At 37.7% G+C, this 23978-nt stretch overlaps 1 protein-coding gene and 1 pseudogene across 2 annotated transcripts in view; one reads left to right on the top strand and one right to left on the bottom strand.

Moving 5' to 3' along the window:
* MINDY2 (MINDY lysine 48 deubiquitinase 2) overlaps positions 1–23324 on the top strand; it is a 65125-nt gene extending 41801 nt beyond the window's left edge. The window contains exons 6-9 of the mRNA XM_081083927.1: positions 6957–7099; positions 18718–18891; positions 20119–20319; positions 21796–23324. Coding sequence (XP_080940053.1) covers positions 6957–7099; positions 18718–18891; positions 20119–20319; positions 21796–21924 — 647 coding nt within the window. The 3' untranslated portion in view covers positions 21925–23324. The remainder of the gene's footprint in view (positions 1–6956; positions 7100–18717; positions 18892–20118; positions 20320–21795) is intronic.
* LOC308527369 (TATA-box-binding protein-like) lies at positions 2212–3071 on the bottom strand (annotated as a pseudogene). The gene has a single exon. The product of its transcript is annotated as a TATA-box-binding protein-like (transcript).
* Positions 23325–23978: the final 654 nt, after the last annotated feature.

Raw genomic sequence — 23978 nt, 5'->3', positions numbered from 1 at the left:
ATGAAAACCAATAGCTAACTTATATTGTATTGATAACTTGAGAAGAACATCTTGTTAAAAACAAAGAAGGCAGTATCTTCTTTAATGGTATAGAATTTTTGGGTAATATATACCAGAATTGATTAAATTATTGACATATACATTTTGTAGTGATGAAATTGTGCATATCGGATTCCCGTATCAAGGAATAATTATATATAGAATTCACTATAATTAAAAAACTAAACTAGTTTTTCTTTTATAAGAAACTACAAGTGTGTAGTCTACTTGAAATAATTGTTTAACTCCAATGGTTACTTTTATAAGGCACTAAGAAATCTATACTAATAAGAGTAATATGCTAATTAGGGGAAATGCCCATCTAGACCAGGCGTGGGCGAACTTTTTGACTCGAGGGCCACAATGGGTTCTTAAACTGGACCGGAGGGCCGGAACAAAAGCATGGATGGAGTGTTTGTGTGAACTAATACATGTTAACACTGCTGCTGGTGAAGGAGCGGAGGGGAGAGCAGGAGAACCCTCCGCTCTTTCGGCTCCGCGAGCCGGATAGAACAGCCGAATGGGCCGGATCCGACCTGCGGGCTGTAGTTTGCCCACGGCTGATCTAGAAAAAGCCATAGTGGCTGCGAGGCCTGGGGCTCACGGCAGCCTTAAGCCCTGGTGGCTGCGAGGCCCGGGGCTCATGGCAGCCATGGGCTCAGACAGCCATGGGCTCAGTTAGCTGTGAGGAGAAACATCTCCTGTGGGCTCAGGCAGCTGCGAGGCCCGGGTCTCAGGCAGCCGTGAGCCCCGGCAGCTGCGAGGCCCAGGGCTCAGGCCTCACAGCCGCCACGGTCAGCAGTGGCAGCAGCAGCAGGGTGAACGGGAACAGTGCCTTCCCCTGATCAGCCCGGTCACCTCTCACAGAGGGAGGCCAGACTGCAGCTTAGGCGAGCCTAAGCCGTCAGTAGGACATCCTCTGAGGACTCCCAGACTGTGAGAGGGGGCAGGCCGGGCTGAGGGACCTCTTCCCCACCCCCCCAGTGCACAGATTTTCATGCACCAGGCCTCTAGTCTGCAATAAAAGTGTAATATGCTAATTACTCCAGACTTCCTTCCACACGACCTTCTGGACGAAGCCAGGGCTACAAGGGAAGCCCAGGTTCTGGGTGCCAGAGGGAAGCCGGTGCCAGCAGCTGGGGGAAGGAAGACCTATTCTTACATGAATTTCGTGCATTGGGCCTCTAGTCATATATAAAAGAAGAGGTCACAATGGACATTTTTACTTATAATGTAGCAGTTAGCTTCCCTCCATCATTTTCTTCATATTTTCTTGGGTATAGTTTTCAACTGAAGTAGTAGTTTGCTCTCTTTTCTATTTAGCCTACAACTGTAATTTTCCTTTTGAATCAATAAAATATCCAAAAGGTGATTATATTTTAGATATAATGCCTGAACCCACACAAAAAAAATTATTTTTCTGACAGTAGTGTTTGGAAATATCTCTTAGTTTCAGAAATTCAATACTAAATTAGTTTATCAAATTATTTTCCTTTATTACTAAAGAGCTATTAGAGAAGATGAAAGTACTGAGTGCCTTAAAGGATGTGAAGTTAAAAAGAGGGACACTAAAATTAGGCAAAAAGGAACAAAAAGAGGTAATAAGGTAAAAGGAAATTTGGCTTATTTAAAAACAGTATGATCACATAAATCTTACAAGTCATCATTTATAACATCAACCTAACACTTTTATAAACAGCATTTATTGTACAGAGTACTGAGAAGAGAAATATTTACAGCCGTTCGTGTTCATTAATGCATCTGTTCTTTCCTGCAGTCCTGAGAAGGAGAATGTGTCTGGCACAAAAATAAATTCTGGACTTACAAATTAGAAAAACAACAGTTTTAAAAAACATTTTTACTCTTCTGGTAGAAATATAAAACCTGTGGTTTAGGAGGAAGAAAGCAAACAAAATTAAAAGTCCAGTCAATTGTAGAGGTGGCTTTAACACCAAAGTTTTGTTTCTTAAACCAATTTGTCAACAGCAGTAAGAGTTTAAAATCTAAATCTAAAATCAAAGTAGACTGTCAGCACAGTGCAGCCATTACAGTAAGACAGGCGCATGTGCAGGCTGCAATCCACACAGACCCAGGCTACCCTCAACACCACCACTTAAATGTACCAAAATTGATGGTTTTTTAAAACTAGAGGGTGGGAGGGCAAAACAGCCATTACATTGTCTTCCTGAAGTCCTTGAGGATAGAGTAGATGTTTTCAAAGGCTTCATAAACTTCTGCTCTGACTTTAGCACCTGTTAATACAACTTTTCCCAAGACAAAAATAAGGAGAACAATTCTGGGTTTGATCATTCTGTAGATTAAACCAGGAAATAACTCTGGCTCATAACTACTGAACTGTTGGTGGGTCAGCATGAGGCCTCCTAACCTTGTGGGGAACTTCACATTGCAACTCCACACCATGTTCTGTATCTTGAAGTCCAAAAACTTGGCTGGGAAACCCAACTCTGTACAACTCTGGCATACTTTCTTCCTGCTAGTCTGGACCGGTTTTCATTCCTGGCATGGGTGCCCACCATCTTCCCAGAATTGAAGATCAGGGCTGTGGTCCGGGGCTCCTTTATTGTCATGATCACAGTAGCAAACCACTTGGAATTATATGCAGTATTTCAGGCATGAAGTGCAATGGTCTTTAGGTCAAGTTTACAACCAAGATTCACTGTGGATACAGTATTTTGCAGCTGTGGCATGATCTCCGAGCTCTCAGAGGGCTGTGTGGTGGGGGTTAGGGGTAAAGGGTACCGGGTCGTGGTGCCCGGCATGGCTGCAGTCGTTAGTCTGTGAGTGGAAGAGCTGAGTGTCTGTCCTGAGGCTCCTGATTCACCTGCTGGGCCTTCGCTGCTGCCCTTGCTGCTCCTCCAGAATGGACAGACTGTTGGTGTTCTGAATGGGCTGTGGAGTCAGCCCTGTGCCATATGGCATCATTGGGCTAAAGCTAGGGATTCCATGAATCATGTGCCCTCAGGGGAGGCCAGGACTTGAGTGTAGGGTGGCATGCTATTGTTCTGATCCATGGCGACCTTTGCTTTGGAGCTGCCTTGGCAGCCAGTCTTCCCCAGAGCATCCCCAGCGGAACTTCTAAGCAACTTCCTCAGCTCCCAGAGTTATCTTCAGACCAACAAAGTGAGGCTGCTCTGGAGTCACTGCAAATAGCAGAACCCACCCTAAAAGGCCTAGTCACATGGCCAGCGGCCCAGGCACACACCATGGCAACCCTTCCCAACCCCTCTCAGGAAAATAATTTCTAATTTAAATTTATTTTCAGTGATATTATCTTATTGTTACCATTATATTAATTTTCACCCTACTTTATTATCATTAATAACAAAATTGAAATTTAATCTAAATATTGCAAATAAACTATTTGTCATTTGAAGCAATGCAGATAAATAAACTGCTATGTAATGCTTAGTATTGTTTGCCAAAATTTGTTTAATTAGTTATGAAAAGTTGGAACTAGATTAGGTTTTTTAATATTCCACTAAAATCACAGGAGTGTCACTGTTTAAGAGTTGGTAGAAGAATTAGGAAACATTGCTCTCTGTCTGTCCAAATTACTCTGCTTTATGGTTTGGGAAGAAATACAATTCAGTTTACATTTATAATAATAAGCACTAAATTATTTATTATTATTATTCGTATTAGTATTATTTTGAAGAGAGAGAGAGAGAGAGAGAGAGAGAGAGAGAGAGAGAGAGAACCATTGATGTGAGAGAGAAATACCGATTGGTTGCCTCCACATGCACCCTTACTGGGATCAAACCTGCAACCGGGTATGTGTACTTTTGGTGCATGGGACGTTGCCCAATTAACTGAGCCACACCAGCCAGGACATAAGCACTAAATGTTTAAACTTAATACCAACAGTTCTCCTGGGTTTCAATCTTTCCCATAAGTAATTTTGTTCTTGAGAAAGTCATTCTCTCTGAGCCTCTGTCCTGTTCCATAGAAAGAAGTCAAGAAAGACCTTTCTAGTGTTGAATTTTTCAGAGAGAATGTGCTGTATTTCCATTGAATTTTTGTGTCTTCTTGAAGGATTTGTAGATGCATATTGGGTGAGTGAGTTGTGGGAGGCCCATTTAGAAACATCTTTCTGACGGAAGGGTTTGGTAACGCAGCAGTGGTACCTCTCAGCACAGGCATCTACTTACTTTTAAAATGCTATATAACATTAAGTGCTTTAGTATATAATACACCCATTCTACTCAGTAATTTAGTACTTAGCAAAGTAATAATAGTAATTGAGGGAGGTGACTATTTCTAAATGTGTAAACCTCAGAAGTTGCAAATGTGCTATAAATTTCCTTTGGCTGTGGCCTTCTATATAACAATTTTGCATTTCCCTGCCTGCCTTACACAATTCTTTGGAATAGTGTGAAATATGGATAACATTTTACAACCACTTTGCAGCTTGACTTGGTGTGGCTTGATAATAAGGGAGAGGGATGGAGAGTAAGTGGAATAAACCTATACTCTCCAGCTGCCTTGGCCCTTCCAAGTTTATTTTCAATTTCTTGTTGAGGTGTCAGTTTATTAACACCCTGTATTTGCACCTCTCTGCTCACTTACGAAACTTTATTTAGAACAGCGGTCGCCAACCAGTGGTCTGAGTACCACTGGTGGTCCGTGAGATCTGAAAGGTTGGCGACCGCTGTTTTAGAGCACTCTCTTCCCCCCTATTGTTTCTGAGACTTTTCTTCAGAAAGGGAACAAAAGGAAGAAGAGAAAGATCAGAAGAAGAGAAATACAGGCTTTTAAAATATATATACAGTTGATTTTCATTATTCCCAGTAGTTACGTTCTGTAACAGCGAATTTCAATCTTTTTCATCTCATGGCACATAAAAACTAATTGCTAAAATTCTGTGGCACGCCAAAAATATATTTTTTGCCAATCTGATATAATTTTAATTCATACTGGACGGCTATTGTGTTGGCTGTTATCATTTTTTTACTTGACAATCTAAGGGAAAAGAGGTCAGTGCCCCTGACTAAATAGTCAGGTATTGCATGTTTTTGTTTTGTTTTGTTTTTGTTAATCCTCACCTGAGGATATTTTTTCCACTGCCCTTTTTCTTTTTTTTTCAAAGAGAGTGGAAGGGAGGGAGGAAGGAGGAGAGAGAGAGAGAAAGACAGAGAGAGAAAGAGAAACACCGATGTGAGAGAGAGACACATGCCTTCAGCATGTGCCCCGACCGGGGGCAACCCAGGTACATGCCCTTGACTGGCAATCAAGCCAGCGACTCTTGCACAGGCCGACACTCTAACTGCTGAGCGACACTGGCCAGGGCAGGCATTGCATGTTTTAAAAATTCTTGAGCACACCAGTTGAAAATCGCTGTTCTATAAAGTTGCTATGAACACCGAATTAGTGAATACTAAACCAGTGCTCCTACGGGAAACACAAGATTAGGTTCCTGTGAGCCTTTAGTCACAAGCTTTTCATCAACTGATAAATATATAACCTTGTTTTATGTGCATTTCTGTTTAGAGACATCTTATTCAATATACTATATGGTTGATTCAGTAACATTAAATGCATGGCAAACAGCACTATAACTCACCTGGACAAAGCTATAAAAATTTGTGTATTCTCCATAGGCACATCACAGACTTTGTGCACTTAGGAGCACCAGCTAACACTCCAGCATCACGCTTGGGGGCCATTTTACACAGTAAAAATCACTCCACCAAAAGCACAAAAATGTGAAGAATGTGGCACTCCATCGACTGTGAAAAGGACACTTGTTCACAGTGTGAGAGCTGAAACAAGGCCTAGTGTTGCCCTGTTTGATCTCAGTGGGGAATGTGCATGTTTGGTGACTCAATTTTTTATTTTTTTTTGTGACTCAATTTTTTGCAGCTTTGCACATATCCAGGAATGACCCTGAAAGTGCACAGCAAGTATTGATTTTGGAGTTAATAAATTTTAGCTAGTAGGCAAATTTGGCCATTAGCAAGGATCAGCTATACATGTCTTTTAAATTAAATCGCAGAAAACTTTTGTGTATTTCATTATGTTTTGAAAACAAAAGAGATCACTTCTATTTCTGAACTTGATATAGAAGGATGGATGGATAGATAGATAGATAGATAGATAGATATACAGTGGCATATGTTGGAGGAGATTAGGATAAAATGGCATCAGTTATCCACTGTTTTCTCTTCATTTTTATGCCTACTTTTAGTTTTAAGGCAAGAATTGAGCAGTTTGTGAATTTCAAATTATCTGGGACCTTTATTAAAATCTTAAGCAACTCAATTTGTTAAGACTACTTTTAATTTTGAAAAACCTATTATCGGGGAAGGAGCTGTTGACATACATATTTTACTCCTATGCACTTTTTTAAAAATATTTTTTTATTGATTTCAGAGAGAGGGATAGAAACATCAATGCTAAAAGAGAGTCATTGATTGGCTGCCTCCTGCACACCTCACATTGGGGATCGAGCCTGCATCCCGGGCATGTGCCCTGACCGGGAATCGAACCGTGACCTCCTGCTTCATAGGTCAATGCTCAACCACTGAGCCACTCTGGCCGGGCTCCTATGCAATTTTTAAATTGCTAACTCTTGCCTTTTTGTTTTAGTGGGTTTTAGTTTTACTGTATCTATGTGTTTTGTTGCAAGCTGCCTGAAATCCTTTTTGAAAGGAGGTAAAGTATATATAAATACATTAGTTAATAAAAAGAATTTCATGTGACTGTTTTCTTTAGGATGGGGATGTCTATAGACACATCTTCTAAAATAAAAAGGTAGAATCTCCAATTTGGGGCCATCATGTTATTGTAGAAGTTTTATTCTGACTGGCCTTTCTTCATACTTTAGCACAATGAAAATAGAAAAACTTTTTTAATTTTGAAATTATTCTTCCATCTAATATTGTGCATTGGTTCCATAGGCTTTGTAGCTGAGCAGTTTCTAAATAACACAGCCACTCAACTGACATACCATGGATTATGTGAACTAACTTCAACGGTTCAGGAAGGAGAACTTTGTGTGTTCTTTCGGAATAATCATTTTAGCACCATGACCAAATACAAGGTATGATATAGAAATAACTGTTCGTTAATTGAAATTAAAGGAACTTGATTTAGAAATGTCTTATCTACTTCAAAATAAAAAAATTTAGCATAATATTCCTTAACCATCAAATTATGAAGGTAATTATTAAATACTTTTTTAGGATAGAATGGATTAGCTCAGTGATGGCAAACCTATGACACGTGTGTCAGAGGTGACACGTGAACTCATTTTTTTGGTTGATTTTTCTTTGTTAAATGGCATTTAAATATATAAAATAAATATCAAAAATATAAATCTTTGTTTTACTATGGTTGCAAATATCAAAACATTTCTATATGTGACACGGCACCAGAGTTAAGTTAGGATTTTTCAAAATGCTGACACGCCGAGCTCAAAAGGTTCGCCATCACTGGATTAGCTATTTAATTGTTACTTCAGAGGCATCTGAGGCATTGCTTCAAGTGGAAATGTTCAGAAAATGGTTCAAGACTGGAATAATTTTTGTGTACAAATAGTAATTTTGGCATAGGAGGAGATTTACAAGAAAAATATGGCATGAGACTAAAAGAGAGGGCCTTGGACAGATTTGAGGAGTGCCAACATTTAAGGATTAGCTAGAGGAGTATGAACTAGCAAAGGAGACTGAGAAAGAAAGAAAAAAAAGGAAAATCTAAAGAATATAGCATCATGTAAGCCAAAAGGGAGATAGTGTATCAAGAAGAATGGAGATCTCAGTTATTAAATGGTGGTGAGAGGATACTGGAGAAGAGTCCATTAACGATATGGATTTCATTGGTATCTTAGAGAATGGTGGCAACAGGAAAAACTCAATTTGAATTGGTTAATAAATGCTTGGGATGTCAGAAACTAGAAACAGATTAAGCACCTCTTTGAAACAGTTCGGGAGCGGGCAGAGGCATAATGGCTCATAGCTGTATTGGAATCCAGGGGGTGGTTTTTATTTTTTAATATGAGAGACTTAGTCATGTTTAAATATAGACGGACTCAGTAGAGAAAGGATAAGGATTTAGGAGAGGGGTATTTGATGTTGGGAGGCTCCTAAGAGAGTGCAAAAGGATAGGAATGTTCACAGGTGAAGGAGATTGACCCTTGTTTTAAAAAAGACCTCTTCACCCCTAGCTGGTTTGACTCAGTAGATAGAGCGTCAGTCTGCACACTGGAGGGTCCTGCGTTCGATTCCAGTCAAGGGCACGTGCTCAGGTTTCGGGCTCAATCCCCAGTGTGAGGCATGCAGGAGGCAGCCGATCAGTGATTCTCTCTCATCATTGATGTTTCTATCTATATCTCCCTCTCCCTTCCTCTCTGAAATCAATTTTAAAAAAAAAAAGACCTCTTCATTGTAAAGGAGAGAAAAAATAGACTATGAGTTTAGCTGCAGGGAGATTTACAGATTTGATGGCAGGAAGTAGAGGAAGTTACTGTGAATGCTTTTGTTTGTTATGTGGGAGGCAGATCATTTACTGAGCCTGAGTGGGGCGGTTTGGTTTCATAGAAGGAAAGTTTGAAGCAGTCTGTATAGCATGTGGGAGAAAGCTGTAATGAGAGAAATTAAGAAGAATCACCAGACATTGTTGGGAAGGTAATTATTACTTGTGTAATTTTTTTGCAGGAGTATCTGTCAGAGTACATTCATGGAGAAGGTGGCTAGTTTGTTATTCTAGATTTGGGACTTTGTAAGTGGGTGCAACAAAGAGTAGAAGAGCAAAGAAATTCAGGAACATGATGGTATTATGAACATGCTGATATTGTCCAAATTTATAAATATTGTATAGAGCAAATAAAATACTATTCTTCATTAAGGTGATCTTATTTATATAGAAGGGATAAGTGGGAACAGCTATCCTGGTGGCCAGTCACTAGGGGAAATGCCATTGTTTACTATATTGACAGCCAAGCTGAAATAGTAACACTGTTTTTTTGTTTGTTTTTTTGTTTTTTTAAATTTTGTTTTATTGCTTAAAGTATCACAGAGAGTATTACATATGTCTCCTAGGAACACTGTTTTTTGAGCTTTGTTTTGTTTTGCTTTTATGAAAAATTGCAAACTTACAGAAAAATAACAAGACTAATTTAATGTGTGCCTATTATACTCATCTTTTTAAACAATTTTTACATGATACTATTTTCATCTTTTTGCTTATATTTCAATATACATATTTAAACAAGAACATTTCCATTCAAATAAATCGCAGTACCATTGTTTCATCTAACAAAATTAACTATAATTTTTAATATAATCTAATACCCAGTCCATATTCAGATTTCCCATTTGTCCCCATGTAGTTTTATGGTCGATTTGTTCAAACCAGGCTCTCATCAAGGACCATGCATTACATTTGGTGAATTAACTCCATTTTAATATGATGTAAATCTTGTGTTTTCCAGGGGTCTTATGGGCCTTTGTGCTATTTATTTATGCCCCTATTATAATCCTCTCCATCTATTTTCTACATTCCTATTGGACCTGGGGTGGGGCAGGAACCTGGTGGAAGGGGGAGTGGGGGGAGGAGGGGGACATCTGTAATATTCTCAACAATACAGTTTAAAAAAAAAAAAAGAACTATAATTCTAATCTTAACAGTCTTTAAATAAGACACTGCTTTACTTCTGGCAGAGTACCCAGTGAGTACATTGCTTAGAAGAGTCAGAGACACTTTTCCCTCCTCATTGAGCTAGCAACTAATTAACTGGATTTACAATAAAATCTACACTTCTTTGGCTGTTGCTGTAGAACTAGAAGCCCTTACGGAACAATTTAATAAAATTTAGGAAGGGGTTCCTCCAAAATGGTATCAAGCCCTAGCCAGTTTGGCTCAGTGGATAGAGTGTCGGCCTGCGAACTGAGGGGTCCCTGGTTCGATTCCGATCAAGGGCACATGCCCGTGCTGCGGGCTCCATCCCCAGTGTGGAGAGTGCAGGAGGCAGCCTGTCAGTGATTCTCTCTCCTCATTGATGTTTCTGTCTCTCTCTCCCTATCTCTTCCTCTCTGAAATCAATAAAAATGTATTTAAAAAAATAAAACCAAAATGGTATCCATTTGCTTACTGAGGAAATATGATGGAAAATTGTTCCCTTGTTTTGTTAAACCTATTAAACATTAAAACCATTATTCTCTACTACTGATTCCTGGGTTGAGTTTTTGTAGTTGTTTATGAACTTGAGGGCCAGGAATCTGTGATCTAATAATGATACAAGTAAGAAAAAAAGTAGAAAGCTGCTTTTTCAAATAAGGTAAGACTACATTTAATACTGCATTAGATCTTCATAATGTCTTTTAACATTGCACTTTTGAAGATTTTTAGGGTCGTTTTATGCATTCATATTTAATGATCACTTTACTTCCTATCTTTCTGATGAACTATAAACATAGTTCATCCCACAGAATTCAGATATACTTTCAACGATAAAATAAATTTAATATCCGGATAGAATATTTTTTAATCCTCACCTGAGGGCATGCTTAGAGAGAGGAAAGGAGAGAAAAATATTGATGTGAGAGAGAAACATCATTTGGCTGTCCTCTGCACGTGCCCCAACCAAAGATCGAACCCACAACCCAGGCATGTGCCCTGACTAGGAATTGCACTGGCCACCTTTCGGTACAGGAGAGGATGCCCAACCGGCTGAGAGCTACTCTGGCCTAGCTGGATAGAATTCTTTCTACTACTGATAAATGGTGTCTGTAACTAGGGGTCTATAATAATAAATTGACAGTCATAAATATCTACAAACTTATTATTTTATTAGTGGAGCTTATTTGTATTAGAATTTGCGAAAAGCATCTTTATGCTTTCTGGTACCCATATCATATCATATCATATCATCTATGCCCTGACTGGGAATTGAACCAGCAACCTCTTGGTGCATGGGATAACACTCAACCAACTGAGCCACACCAGCAGGGCTCCATAGACTTTTTATTAGGCCTTTTGCCATTACAGTCACAGTGGATGTGTTGATCAAATTGACTCCCCCCCCCTCCCCCCAGGTATAATATCTACCAATCAATCTCACATTTTCTAACTAACACAATATGACCTCCTATGGTTTTAATTGCACAGATTCTCATGACATTTTCTCTGACCACAGATACTAATTGACTTCCTGCTGAAAAGTCCTCTGATCATTCCTAGTTTTGTGGTTTACTATTCCTAAACTCTGGGCAAGTACCTCTGCTCTTTCCTCTATTACTAGCAAAGTAATCAAGTCTAGCTCTTGTTAGTTATTAGTTGTAATAGCACTCTCCTTAATCCTTGATTAAACTATTCATCCCTCATCTGTCCATTGGCAGCAAATACACACATCTCCAATTTCTGCTACCACTTGTTACCTTGCTCCATGTACTTCCACTTAATCTTATACAATTGAATTGGACAGATCATCATGGCAAAACCACGCTGAGTATGTTCTACTATGAAGATGTGTGCTTTTTATCAGCACAACTAGTACTGAAAGCAGCAGGAGGAGACCCTACCAAGAGAACAGATGTTCTCAGGGCCGTTCCTCTGGTTCTAGATGTGAGGTGACTTTTTATACAGACAGGAAACTTGACAGTATAAAAGTGAGTTTTATTTATTTATTTTTTTTTATTTTTTTTTATATGTATTTTATTGAGTTTTTACAGAGAGGAAGGGAAAGAGACAGAGAGTTAGAAACATCGATGAGAGAGAAACATCGATCAGCTGCCTCCTGCACATCTCCCACTGGGGACGTGCCCGCAACCCAGGCACATGCCCTTGACTGGAATCGGACCTGGGACCCCTCAGTCCGCAGGCCGACACTCTATCCACTGAGCCAAACCAGTTTCGGCTAAAAGTGAGTTTTATTTTATTTTTTTTAATTTTTTTTTAAATATTTTATTGATTTTTTACAGAGAGGAAGGGAGAGGGACAGAGAGTCAGAAATATCAATGAGAGAGAAACATCGATCAGCTGCCTCCTGCACACTCCCCACTGGGGATGTGCCCGCAACCAAGGTACATGCCCTTGACTGGAATCGAACCTGGGACCCTGGAGTCCGCAGGCCGACGCTCTATCCACTGAGCCAAACCAGTCAGGGCTAAAAGTGAGTTTTAAATAAATTACCTTTTTCCTAGAAACATTCTGTGTTGCTTCTCATATGATCATGACTAATTATTGTATCTCCAAGATCTATTTATCCTGTTTTGTTTTATGATCCTCCTCCACTTCTCCAGTACTTTCTGCTTGCTCTCAAGTAAGATAGACTACTGATTCCTTGGCACTCGATTGCAGATCCCCTAGTTTCTAGGTCTTTGGTATATAGAATGACATGTCTCGCTCTTGATCATTCTTTTATGAAGTATCAACTTTATGTCCACGTCATAATTGTTCCTTCTACCTGTTGGCTTCAAATTACTGACATCTCTCTGGAGTATATTCAAAACCAGGGTTTTTGAGGTTGGCTTTTGTTTGTTTGCTTTAACTTTCCATTTAGAGATTAGAAGTGAAGATTAGTTTAGGAGAAGATACAACTGTAGATAAGTACTGAAGCCATGTTAAAGAAATAAATTTGCCCATTCTCTTTCTTCTTTGACTAAGACTATAGTGGGAATTTTGTTTTCCACAGAAGACTACATTTAAATGAATATTTATTTAATTTAATTATTTTTTATTTATTTATTTTTTATTTTTTATTTTTTTTAAATATATATTTTATTGATTTTTTGCCGAGAGGAATAGAGAGTTAGAAACATCGATGAGAGAGAAACATTGATCAGCTGCCTCCTGCACACCCCCTACTGGTGATGTGCCAGCAACCAAGGTATATGGCCTTGACTGGAATCGAACCTAGGACCCTTCAGTCCGCAGGCCGACGCTCCATCCACTGAGCCAAACCAGTCAGGGTTAATTTAGTTATTTTTAAAAGGTGGTTGATGCATCAAAAATTGTTACTTTCGCCCAGGTGGTGTGGCTCAGTGGTTGAGCATCAACCTATGAACCAGGAGATCAGGGTTCGATTTCTTGTCAGGGCACATGCCCAGGTTTCGGGCTCGATCCCCAGTGTGGGACTTACAGGAGGCAGCCACTCAATGATTCTCTCTCATCATTGATGTTTCTATCTCTCTCTCCCTTTCCCTTCCTCTCTGAAATCCATAAAAATATATACTTTTTAAAAAATGGTCACTTTTTTAAATTTTTTTTTTAATTAAATCTTTATTGTTCAGGTTATTACATTTGTTCCTCTTTTTTCCCCCCATAACTCCCCTCCTCCCAGTTCCCGCCCCACCCTCCGCCCTCACTCCCCACACACTGTCCTCATCCATAGGTGCACGATTTTTGTCCAGTCTCTTCTCGCATCTCCCACACCCCTTTCCCCCCCAAGAATAGTCAGTCCATTCCCTTTCTATGTCCCTCATTCTATTATGATCACCAGATTATTTATTCACTTGATGCTTAGATTCACTTGTTGATAGATGCATGTTTGTTGTTCATAATTTGTATCTTTACCTTTTTCTTCTTCTTCCTCTTCTTAAAGGATACCTTTCAGCATTTCATATAATCCTGGTTTGGTGGTGATGAACTCCTTTAGCTTTTCCTTATCTGTGAAGCTCTTTATCTGACCTTCAGTTCTGAATGATAGCTTTGCTGGATAAAGTAATCTTGGTTGTAGGTTCTTGGTATTCATCACTTTGAATATTTCTTGCCACTCCCTTCTGGCCTGCAAAGTTTCTGTTGAGAAATCAGCTGACAGTCGTATGGGTATTCCCTTGTAGGTAACTGAGTTTCTTTCTCTTGCTGCTTTTAAGATTCTCTCTTTGTCTTTTGCTCTTGGCATTTTAATTACGATGTGTCTTGGTGTGGTCCTCTTTGGATTCCTTTTGTTTGGGGTTCTCTGCGCTTCCTGGACCTGTAAGTCTATTTCTTTCACCAGGTGGGGGAAGTTTTCTGTCATGATTTCTTCAAATAGGTTTTCAATATCTTGCTCTCTCTCATCTTCTGGCACCCCTATAATTCTGATGTTGGTACGCTTGAAGCTGTCCCAGAGCCTCCTTACACTATCTTCGTATTTTCCGATTCTTTTTTCATTTTGCTTTTCTGGTTGGGTGTTTTTTGCTTCTTCGCATTTCAAATCTTTGCCTTGATTCTTGCGCTCCTCTGGTCTGCTGTTGGGAGTCTGTATAGTATTCGTTATTTCAGTCCGTGTATGCTTAATTTCTAGTTGGTTCTTTATCATAACATCGAGGGTCTCATTAGATTTCTTGAGGATCTCACTACATTTATCGGCAGCTTCTAGACAGTTCTTGAGAGACCTTAAAAGTGTGGTTCTGAACTCAATATCCTCCATTGACAGTTTTGTCCTGTTTCTTTGTCTCCGCATTTTTTATGCTTTCTTGGTGCACCCCCTAGTGGTCTTTGTGCGCAGTCTTGTTGAAGTTAAGCCTTGATTGTTGTCGGCAATACCGGGGGTGATTTGACCTCCAGGCTAACTGGCTATGAGAGTCCGCTGTGTCTGCAGTGGGAGAGCTTCTGTGCTGGATCTCTAGGGCGGTGCTAATCTAGTGTTTGCCTGAGGCTATCCGGCAAATGGCTCTGCACAGGGCTTAGGCGGGGCGGGTCCCCGGGGATCTCTAAATTTTTTTTTTTTTTTATGGGGACAGTGGATACAGAAATGTGGAAAAAGAATAAGGAAAGTAGCCCTAACCGGTTTGGCTCCAGTGGATAGAGCATTGGCCTGCGGACTGAAGGGTCCCAGGTTCGATTCCGGTCAAGGGCATGTACATTGGTTGTGGGTACATCACCAGTGGGAGATGTGCAGGAGGCAGCTGATGGAAGTTTCTCTCTCATCAATGTTTCTAACTCTCTGTCCCTCTCCCTTCCTCTCTGTAAAAAATCAATAAAATATATTTTTAAGAAGTAAGGACAGTAATAAATTCCACAGTACAGGCCAAGAGATTTATCTTTTTCTTTCAAATAGGAGACAGGAGAAGGAGATAGATATAGAAACTGAGATAAATTTAGGTGATATTTATGAATGTAATACTTTATATTTATTAAGCACCATGTGTCTTACATTGTGCTAACCACTTTATATTCATTATCTTATTTAATTTGCACAACTCCCCTATGAGATGTGAATATTAGTACTCCCTTATTACTTTACAGCTGAAAGAAAAGGCTTACAGGCCCTAAGTTACTTGCCCAAGACCACTCAGCTTGTAAGCAGCCCCAACCTGACTTCAAGCCCACATTTTCAACAGCTTTGCCTCTCTGGGTAGATGTATTTGTGGATGAGATTTATGTTTGTTAGGTAGGAGTAATATTCATCTTTCAGTTTATAATCTCTTAAAAATTTTCTGATCTTAATGTCTCTATTACTTCATGAGAAAAGAAAACTGAAGTTCAAAGGTATTAAGTAATTTCAGTCCAAACTAGTTAACCAAAAATATTCAGGCAGTGCTTTTCTCCATATTTTAATGGCTGGAATTACTTAATTTTTTATTACATTTGCCAAGTTTTATTTTATCAATTTATAAATTGTGATGATATTCTCACTATGTTATTCATACTCTGTATACAACTAATTTATGATGATATTACCAGTTTTCTTTTGTTATCCAATTGCCTATTTTATAAAAGGATAAAAATTATTTAATGCTTTTCTTTATCATTTTTATATAATTTATACATTTTATACATTAATAAATAATTTAAGAATTTAATACATGCTTTCTCTATTATTTTTTATGAAATTAGTATTTTAGAGACTGGTGAATGTGATCAGAAGGAAGATTAAAAGCTTAGAAAAGAAAGCTTTGACTAGATAATGCAGCAAAAGTGATTGTGGGTATAAAGGCAAAAAGTATTCTTGATGGTAATTTAACTGTAGACTCTCGGGAAAAAATGGGCCTAAACTGTTCAGTACTATACTAATACATACTTTGCTATTCTACACTGCAATTTATATAAAGGAACTGTTGAGTAATAATCAGCATTGTTGACAGTGGACCAGTTACAGACCTTTTCGATAAATGTCAAGATCTAAAAGAGGAAGAAATTGAGGCTGATGGTCCTTGAGAAGACAGGTCAGTTATACCAGGAATGGGATACCCTTTTAGATAAAAGTGTATAAATATTCATATGCGCTGGATGATAACAGCTTTAAGGGAAACCCTCCTAGAAATTACCTACCCTAAAGTGTCATTTGGAAAAAAAAATATTGATTAGATTATGGTTCTTCCCCTAGCACACAGCCAATCATTATATGATCTACATAAACTAAATTATAAAGCCTAAATATTGTATAATATAATGGTATGTTGAAATGTATTGTGATAAGTGTAAACAGAAAGATCAGATCTATTCAGTAGAAAATTGGCTGGAAAGAACTTTATTTTTTCTCTTAAATTATCCTAGGACAAGGTAGACCCTAACTGGGTATTAAAAATAGGTTAGATAATGATGACCATGGCTCTGGCTCTCAAGGAGCTTGAAATGTATTCAGAGGGATGAGTAAGTAAGCAGGCAACTACAATTCATTGTATAAAGTGAAAAGAGCAGGTTTCTATGGAATCATGTAAAAGGGGCACCAAATACCAGATTAAGGTAGGATCATTACTTTCTATGATATGAATCCTCAAGCACTTAGTGTAGTGCTGAGCATATGATGAGCATTTAAGTATTGGGTGAATTGAAACATATCTGATTTTTTTTTTTTAAGTATGAATCTGGAGTTAATTTTTGCTTAAAACAATATCTTTAAACTTTATATCAAAATGTTTTTCTTTATAAATACTTTCCATGTTATTGTAGTAATTTCAATTACTATAAATTAATCGCTATCTACAGCTAACTCTTGAATGTAACTGCTAGTAGACAACAGGAAAGAGTTTGTGCTTTAGGACGAGCTATGTCCCACAGTGCTGGACATATAATAAATGTTTAAAAATAATTACTTAGTTTTTAAAGCATCAGAATTAATTCAGTAATTTCTCTACCCACACCACCAACCTCTTTAAAGGAATTTCTTATTCTTAACTTATTAAGATTAATTGTGATGATAAGAGAGAATATGCAAAGTATGGTCAGCTGCCTAAACTGTTCCCCATTGATCAGCTGCCTCCTGCATACCCCCTCCTGGGGATGTGCCCTGACTGATAATTGATCCATGACTTCCTGGTTCATAGGTGATGCTCAACCCTGAGCCAAACCAGCCAGGGAGGGACAACATTTTTAAGTTTTCTCTAGTACCTTATATACTTCTTCTAGAAAGAATTTCAGATGAATTCCAAAAACATTTAGAACAATAGTAGCATCACTGAAATAAGTTAATATTCCCAAGCAGAAGCACTTTTTAAAAAAAATTAATTTCAGAGAGGAAGGAAGAGGGGAGAGAGAGATAGAAACATCAATGATGAGAGAGAATCATTGATCGGCTGCCTCTTGCTTGTCCCCTACTGGGGATTGAGCTCACATCCTGGGCATGTGTCACTGACTGGAATCAAACCTGGGACCTTTCAGTCCTCAGGCTGACGCTCTATCCAATAAGCCAAACTAGCTAGGTCCCAAGCAGAAGCACTTAGATAACTTTTGTTTTTATATTTAAGCTCTGGTAATAAACACTGTATTAACCAGTAGGAACTTTCAACAGGTAAATGAAAGTGATATCTTTGGCAAATCTGAAGAAAAATGGCTTACAATCCTTATGTGTATACTAGAGACACTTACACATGATTGGAACCAGAACTAATACATATGAAAAATTAAAGATCAATGCTACATTCTCTGGTAGTGACTATTAATATGAGTTCATTGATTGATTCAATAAAGTTGATTGATTCAATTTTATGAGTACACTACACTAAGGGCCAGAGATATAAAGATTAAAACATATAGTCTGGGGAATAAGGCAGAAAAACACAATTATTGTATAGTGTGATTCAGGGCTACAATAGAAACAGGTACAAAGTACTGTTGGTACAGAGAAAGGAAAAATTGATATGGATTGGATTAGTCATATTGGCTTATGACTATAGGCAGAGTGATATCATTTTATTATGACTGTGTCTTATTTATTACCTGATGTATTTTTAGGAACTTGTATAGTATATTTCTATTTTGCGAAATGAGATTGTAACCTCCTCCCCAAAGGCTATTTATAAGTCATTTACTTGTTGAACATGCCAGGAGCTCCTCAAATTATAGTATAATTTCTCATTATACTATAGTGTACCAATTATAAATTATATTCAAAGCCAGCTAGATTTAATTCAGTGAGCAAATAAGATATCTACTTTGTCTACTATTTATTATGTTATACAGATCTAACTAGTAGGAGTAATTAATATGCTTTACGCATACAGATTATAAGATTTCTCTTAAATATTAATTAGGTTTGCCTGGCCGGTGTGGCTTGGTTGAGAATCCTCCCATAACCAAAAGGGCACCGGTTTGATTCCAGGTTAGGGCACACACCTGGCTTGTGAGCACAATCTCCAGTAGGGGGCATGCAGGAGGCAGCCCATTGATGTTTCTCTCCCTTATCGATGTTTCTCTCTCTTCCAATCTCTCTAAAATCAATAGAAACATATTAAAAATAAGTATGAACTAGTTTTTACCAATTTATCAGTCTTTTTTCTTTTGTTATTTCTTATTAAGGGTCTACTGTATTTGCTGGTAACAGACCAGGGGTTTCTTACTGAAGAAAAAATTGTTTGGGAAAGCCTTCATAATGTTGATGGTGATGGAAATTTCTGTGACTCAGATTTTCATCTGCGGCCTCCTTCAGATCCTGAAACTGTATACAGAGGACAACAAGATCAGATCGATCAGGTAAATTTGTTTATTTCTTCATATTATTTAAAATGTTCATTCCTTTCAAATACAAATTTAGTTATCCAAAACTTTGGAACAAAGATTTATTCATTAATATACTTATGTAATTTTTCTGACACTTCCTAAATAGATAAGTCATCATTCTATATGCATATTAATTGTACACTTTGGTTCAGAAGGCCAGATCATAGAGAGCTGTGATGGTTATGGTAAAGAGTTTGAATTTTATTTCATTGTGGTAGGGAAGATATGCCAGGTATATCACATGGATGTGACATGAACTACTTCACCTTTTTAAAAGGTTGCGAGGTGGAGAATACAGAGGAAGGACACAGGTATAAGTAGAGACTAGTAGTCCAAGCAAGAGATGATAGAGATGAAGAGATGAGTACATGGTTGAGATATATTTTGGCTAATTAGAAAACGTATAAAAGAGTGAGTCTTGAAGATAGCATGCACTGGATAAAGTGTAGGTGAGTAGAAAGAATAGATTAGTGAGTAGAATTCCCATTTAGAACTGAGACAGATAAGATTTTTTAAAAATTTATTTAAGAGAGAAGGGAAGAGAGAGGGATAGAGAGATAGAAACATCAGTGAGAGAGAAACATTGATCAGCTGCCTCCTGCATACCCCCTCCTGGAGATGTGCCCTGACTGATATTTGATCCATGACTTCCTGGTTCATAGGTGATGCTCAACCACTGAGCCAAACCAGCCAGGCAGGGGCAACATTTTTAAGTTTTCTCTAATGCCTTATGTATTTCTTCTAGAAAGAATTTCAGATGAATTCCAAAAACATTTAGAACAATAGTAGCATCACTGAAATAAGTTAATATTCCCAAGCAGAAGCACTTTTTTTTTTTAATTGATTTCCGAGAGGAAAGGAGAGGGGAGAGAGAGATAGAAACATCAATGATGAGAGAGAATCATTGATTGGCTGCCTCCTGCACGTCCCCTACTGGGGATTGAGCTCACATCCTGGGCATGTGCCATTGACTGGAATCGAACCTGGGACCCTTCAGTCCTCAGGCTGATGCTCTATCCAATAAGCCAAACCAGCTAGGTCCCAAGCAGAAGCACTTAGATAACTTTCGTTTTTATATTTAAGCTCTGGTATGTTTTTAAAAAGCCATTCTTAGTTTTGTAGTTATAACCTCTATATTTACACTCATTAGTTCTTGGGTAATGTCTGATAGCTAAAGATGGTTATAATTTCATTTCTTAGGACTATCTTATGGCATTATCTCTACAACAAGAACAGCAGAGCCAAGAGATCAATTGGGAACAAGCACCGGAAGGAATCAGTGATTTGGAACTCGCAAAGAAACTCCAAGAAGAAGAGGATAGACGGGCTTCTCAATATTACCAGGAACAGGAACAAGCAGCAGTTGCTGCTGCTTCTACTTCTGCTTCTACCCAGGCTCAGGTAAAAACAGTGTTCTCATTCTTAAACACAATGATCACTTTAACAATAAAGAAATTTGTGCTGAGATAAACATTTTTAAATTATATATTGACTCTTTAATTATGGAAGCATTTTAGCGCCCATTAGGTTTTATAACATTATCCTATTTTTGTGGTTATCTTACTATTTTTCTCATTTACTGAAGTTATTTTTCATAAGGTTCTGATGACAAGAGTTTTCAAATTTATTTTTTAAAGTTATTAATAGCTGCACAGAATATAAACCAATTTAAACAGTCTTTTCTGTCAATCAGAGGGCAGTGTGAGCTATTACGGGAAGAATGTAGGCTCCAGAATCAGGTAGATGTGGATTTGCATTTCCTGTAACACCTTGGACAAAGTCATCTGCCTCTTAGCCTCATTTTCCCTGTCTGTAAAATAGGAGATAGTACTTAACTCTTAGGTTTGTGGTTGAGAACAACTAAACCCAGTGTCTGGCATGTACTAAGTATCTAACCAAGATTAGCACTTTCCCACTTTTTACTCTTCCCAGTTGAATGTTTTATGCACTGTAAATGTGACTGTTAAGTCGGTTTCTATATGTTAAATCTCATTGCATTAAATGGGGGGGGAAATCCCCCTTTTTATGTTTAACTGTACCGTGCCAGAACTGTAAGAAAGGGAGATGTCCTTTAAGAGCTGATGAAGATATAAATATAGAGGTCTCCATTAAAATAAGTATAACATATCTATTTCTAGCTCAAATATTGACTACCCCAAGCTTAAAAGTTAAAACCTACATTTATGATTAGCTTTTCATTAAAAATTTTCTCGCCCTAGCCAGTTTAACTCAATGGATAGAGCGTCGGCCTGCAGAACAAAGGGTTCCCGGTGTGATTCTGGTCAAGGGCATGTACCTTGGTTGTAGGTTCCTCCCCAGCCCAGGCCCTGGGGCTCATACAGGAGGCAACCAATTGATGTTTCTCTCTGTCTTTCCCTCTCTCTTCCCCTAAAAAAATCAATGGAAAAAATATCCTTGGGTGAGGATTTTAAAAAACTTTTCTTTTTCTCTTATTTCACTGAATACACTTATTTCACACACTCAGTTTTCAATATTTTTTTTCTTTTAAAATCTGTTTATTATGGTAGTTAATGGGGGCTTAGAGAACTATTATAGTTTACCAAATGGTATCACTTTCATTAACATTCTCTAAACTTTAACATAAATATTTCTTGAATTTGAGACTTTAGGCAACATAATCTTACTTGATGTTATTTATTGTTTGAAATTTCTATTTACTTAGAATAATTTATATATCTATCCAGAATTGTAGAGGCAACTACTCAGATACCATGTAACATAACAAGGCTATATGCCAATAGCTTCTTTTTTCATTAATGAGTTCTTTCACTCTTGCGGTTTTTCTTTCTAGATAACTATGATTAAGCATAGTTAAGAAAAGTTGAGGTAATTTCTTCTTGTTTGTTTTTTCTAAAGCAAAGCCAGCCAGCACAAGCCTCTCCGTCAAGTGGAAGACAATCGGGAAATAGTGAACGTAAACGAAAGGAACCTCGAGAAAAAGATAAAGAAAAAGAAAAGGAAAAAAATAGCTGTGTTATTTTGTAACAAGTGTTGGATTCTATTGAAACCATCTATATGTCTTGAGAAACAAAACCACAGGAGGAAAGGAAGAAAAACCGATAAATACCGTCTGTGCCTGATTTCCCAATGGATTTTGTTCATGTTTTTCAGGGGAAAGGTTGTTACTTAACTTATAATCAGACTTTTCAAGTCACACAGTACACTATTTATGAGCTGGAGTTTCCTGTTACAAGTTGGAAATGCTGTGTGTTGTCATTCATGAAAAATACTGCACTTGTAGCCAAATAAGCAAATCACAGCAAATTTTGTGTCATAGTGACATTCATAACTCATATCAGTTAGTAAGCTATTTTATCTTCTGTTCTAACAATGAATGGAGGTAATTGATTTTGTCTGATTCCTTCCTGAAAACTAAATATTAGCACAATAGTTTCTGAAATTAATTTTTCAATATTAAATTATGATCTAATCCACAAGAAACCAGGGGTTTAATATAGGGATTTAAAAGGAAAAAAAAAGACAAAAAAATGACAGGAATAAACAATCCTTAATTGTATATTGGACTAGTTCAGCCCTAAAACAGCTTTACATTTCTTTAGGAATGTACATTTTAGATATTATCATTAGAACTGATCATGGAGCTCGGATTTAATTAGATAGAAAAAATAAAGACTTGTATTTTTTTTTCCAGTAGCAAAAAATTACATAATACTAATACTCATATCCTATCAAAATCAGATATTATGACTTTGTAGTGTTGTGAAATTTTGAGGAATTTTGAAATCTTTAATATAGGTAACTTGGACCACCGCTACTATTTACTGGCAGTGTAATACGTGAGAGTAAGAGGTAAACCACAGTGGATGCTGGGCTTTGTAAATATGAGGATGTAGAAAAGCAAGTAGTTCAGTGTCTACCTTTTTCTAGAATTACCTTGAACCTTAAAATTTAAATCATGTTTATTTGCTAGAAAATTAAGTATACTTCGTTAAAACCAACAAAAAAGCACATTTCTGAAGGAAAGTTAGATTATAATTTCTGAGTCTAGTAAAAAGCAGTAGTAGAAATCTGTTGGAGGAATTTATATAAAAACAATCAGATTTTTTTAACTTATGAGAACCAAATAAACCTATAACGTCTTGTAGTGTTTGTAGGATTCAGAAAGAATATTTATTGAACTTTATCATGAGGCAACACATGTATTTCTGTATTTCTAGATATAGTTTGGAAAACTATCCTTAATAGTCACTTTTATATGCTTTGTATTTAAAAGTTTGTTTTAGTCATTTTTAAAATGACTATTGCTGCTGCAAGTAGTTACGTGATTTACATTCTAAGCCTCAGTAAGTTTGTTTAAGAGCATCAATCTAACCTGAGCATCCACTTGGAGAATGTTTTTTGTGGTCTGGGTGACAATAGACTACAAAAAAAAAGAAAAAAGAAAAAGTGGTCTAGATTTCTTAAGCTATGTCCTTAACATTCTCCATGATCCAAGAGGATTAGTCTACATGTAAAAAGTAAAGTCTTATTTATGGAAGGAATTATTCTAAGGGAAAAATCCAGGGTCAAGCTATATCTTTTATGTCTTGTGTACTGCATGTCTGTTTATGTCATACCATTTATTATTCCTTCAAATTTCCTATACTAGCATGATAATCATCAGAGAACCCGTTTGGGGTATAAAACATTAATATAACATATTTGGTAAGTCTCTTGATGCTAACCAGAATATGCGTGCATTGGCAAAGTGACCAAATGTCCTGCAGAGTTCTGTTGGCTCAAACAAGTTGACCTTAGTCCAGGTTTACTCTTTTTTTTAAAATATTTTTTATTGATTTCAGAGAGGAAGGGAGGAGGATAGAAAGATCAGTGATGAGAGAGAATCACTGATCTGCTGCCTCCTGCACACCCCCTACTGAGGATTGAGCCCACAACCCGGGCATGTGCCCTGACTCGGGACTGAACTTGGGGCCCTTCAGTGCACAGGCCAATGCTCCATTCACTGAGCCAAACCAGCTAGGGCCAGGTTTACGCTGTCATTGTGGTTGAAGGAGGAAACTAAAACTTCAGGGTTTGTT

This window comes from Myotis nattereri (genome assembly GCF_964212035.1).
Source record: "Myotis nattereri genome assembly, chromosome: 1".
Classification (NCBI taxonomy): domain Eukaryota; kingdom Metazoa; phylum Chordata; class Mammalia; order Chiroptera; family Vespertilionidae; genus Myotis; species Myotis nattereri.
The sequence above is the reverse complement of the archived record's forward strand: the minus strand, read 5'-3'. Positions and strand labels throughout refer to the sequence as shown.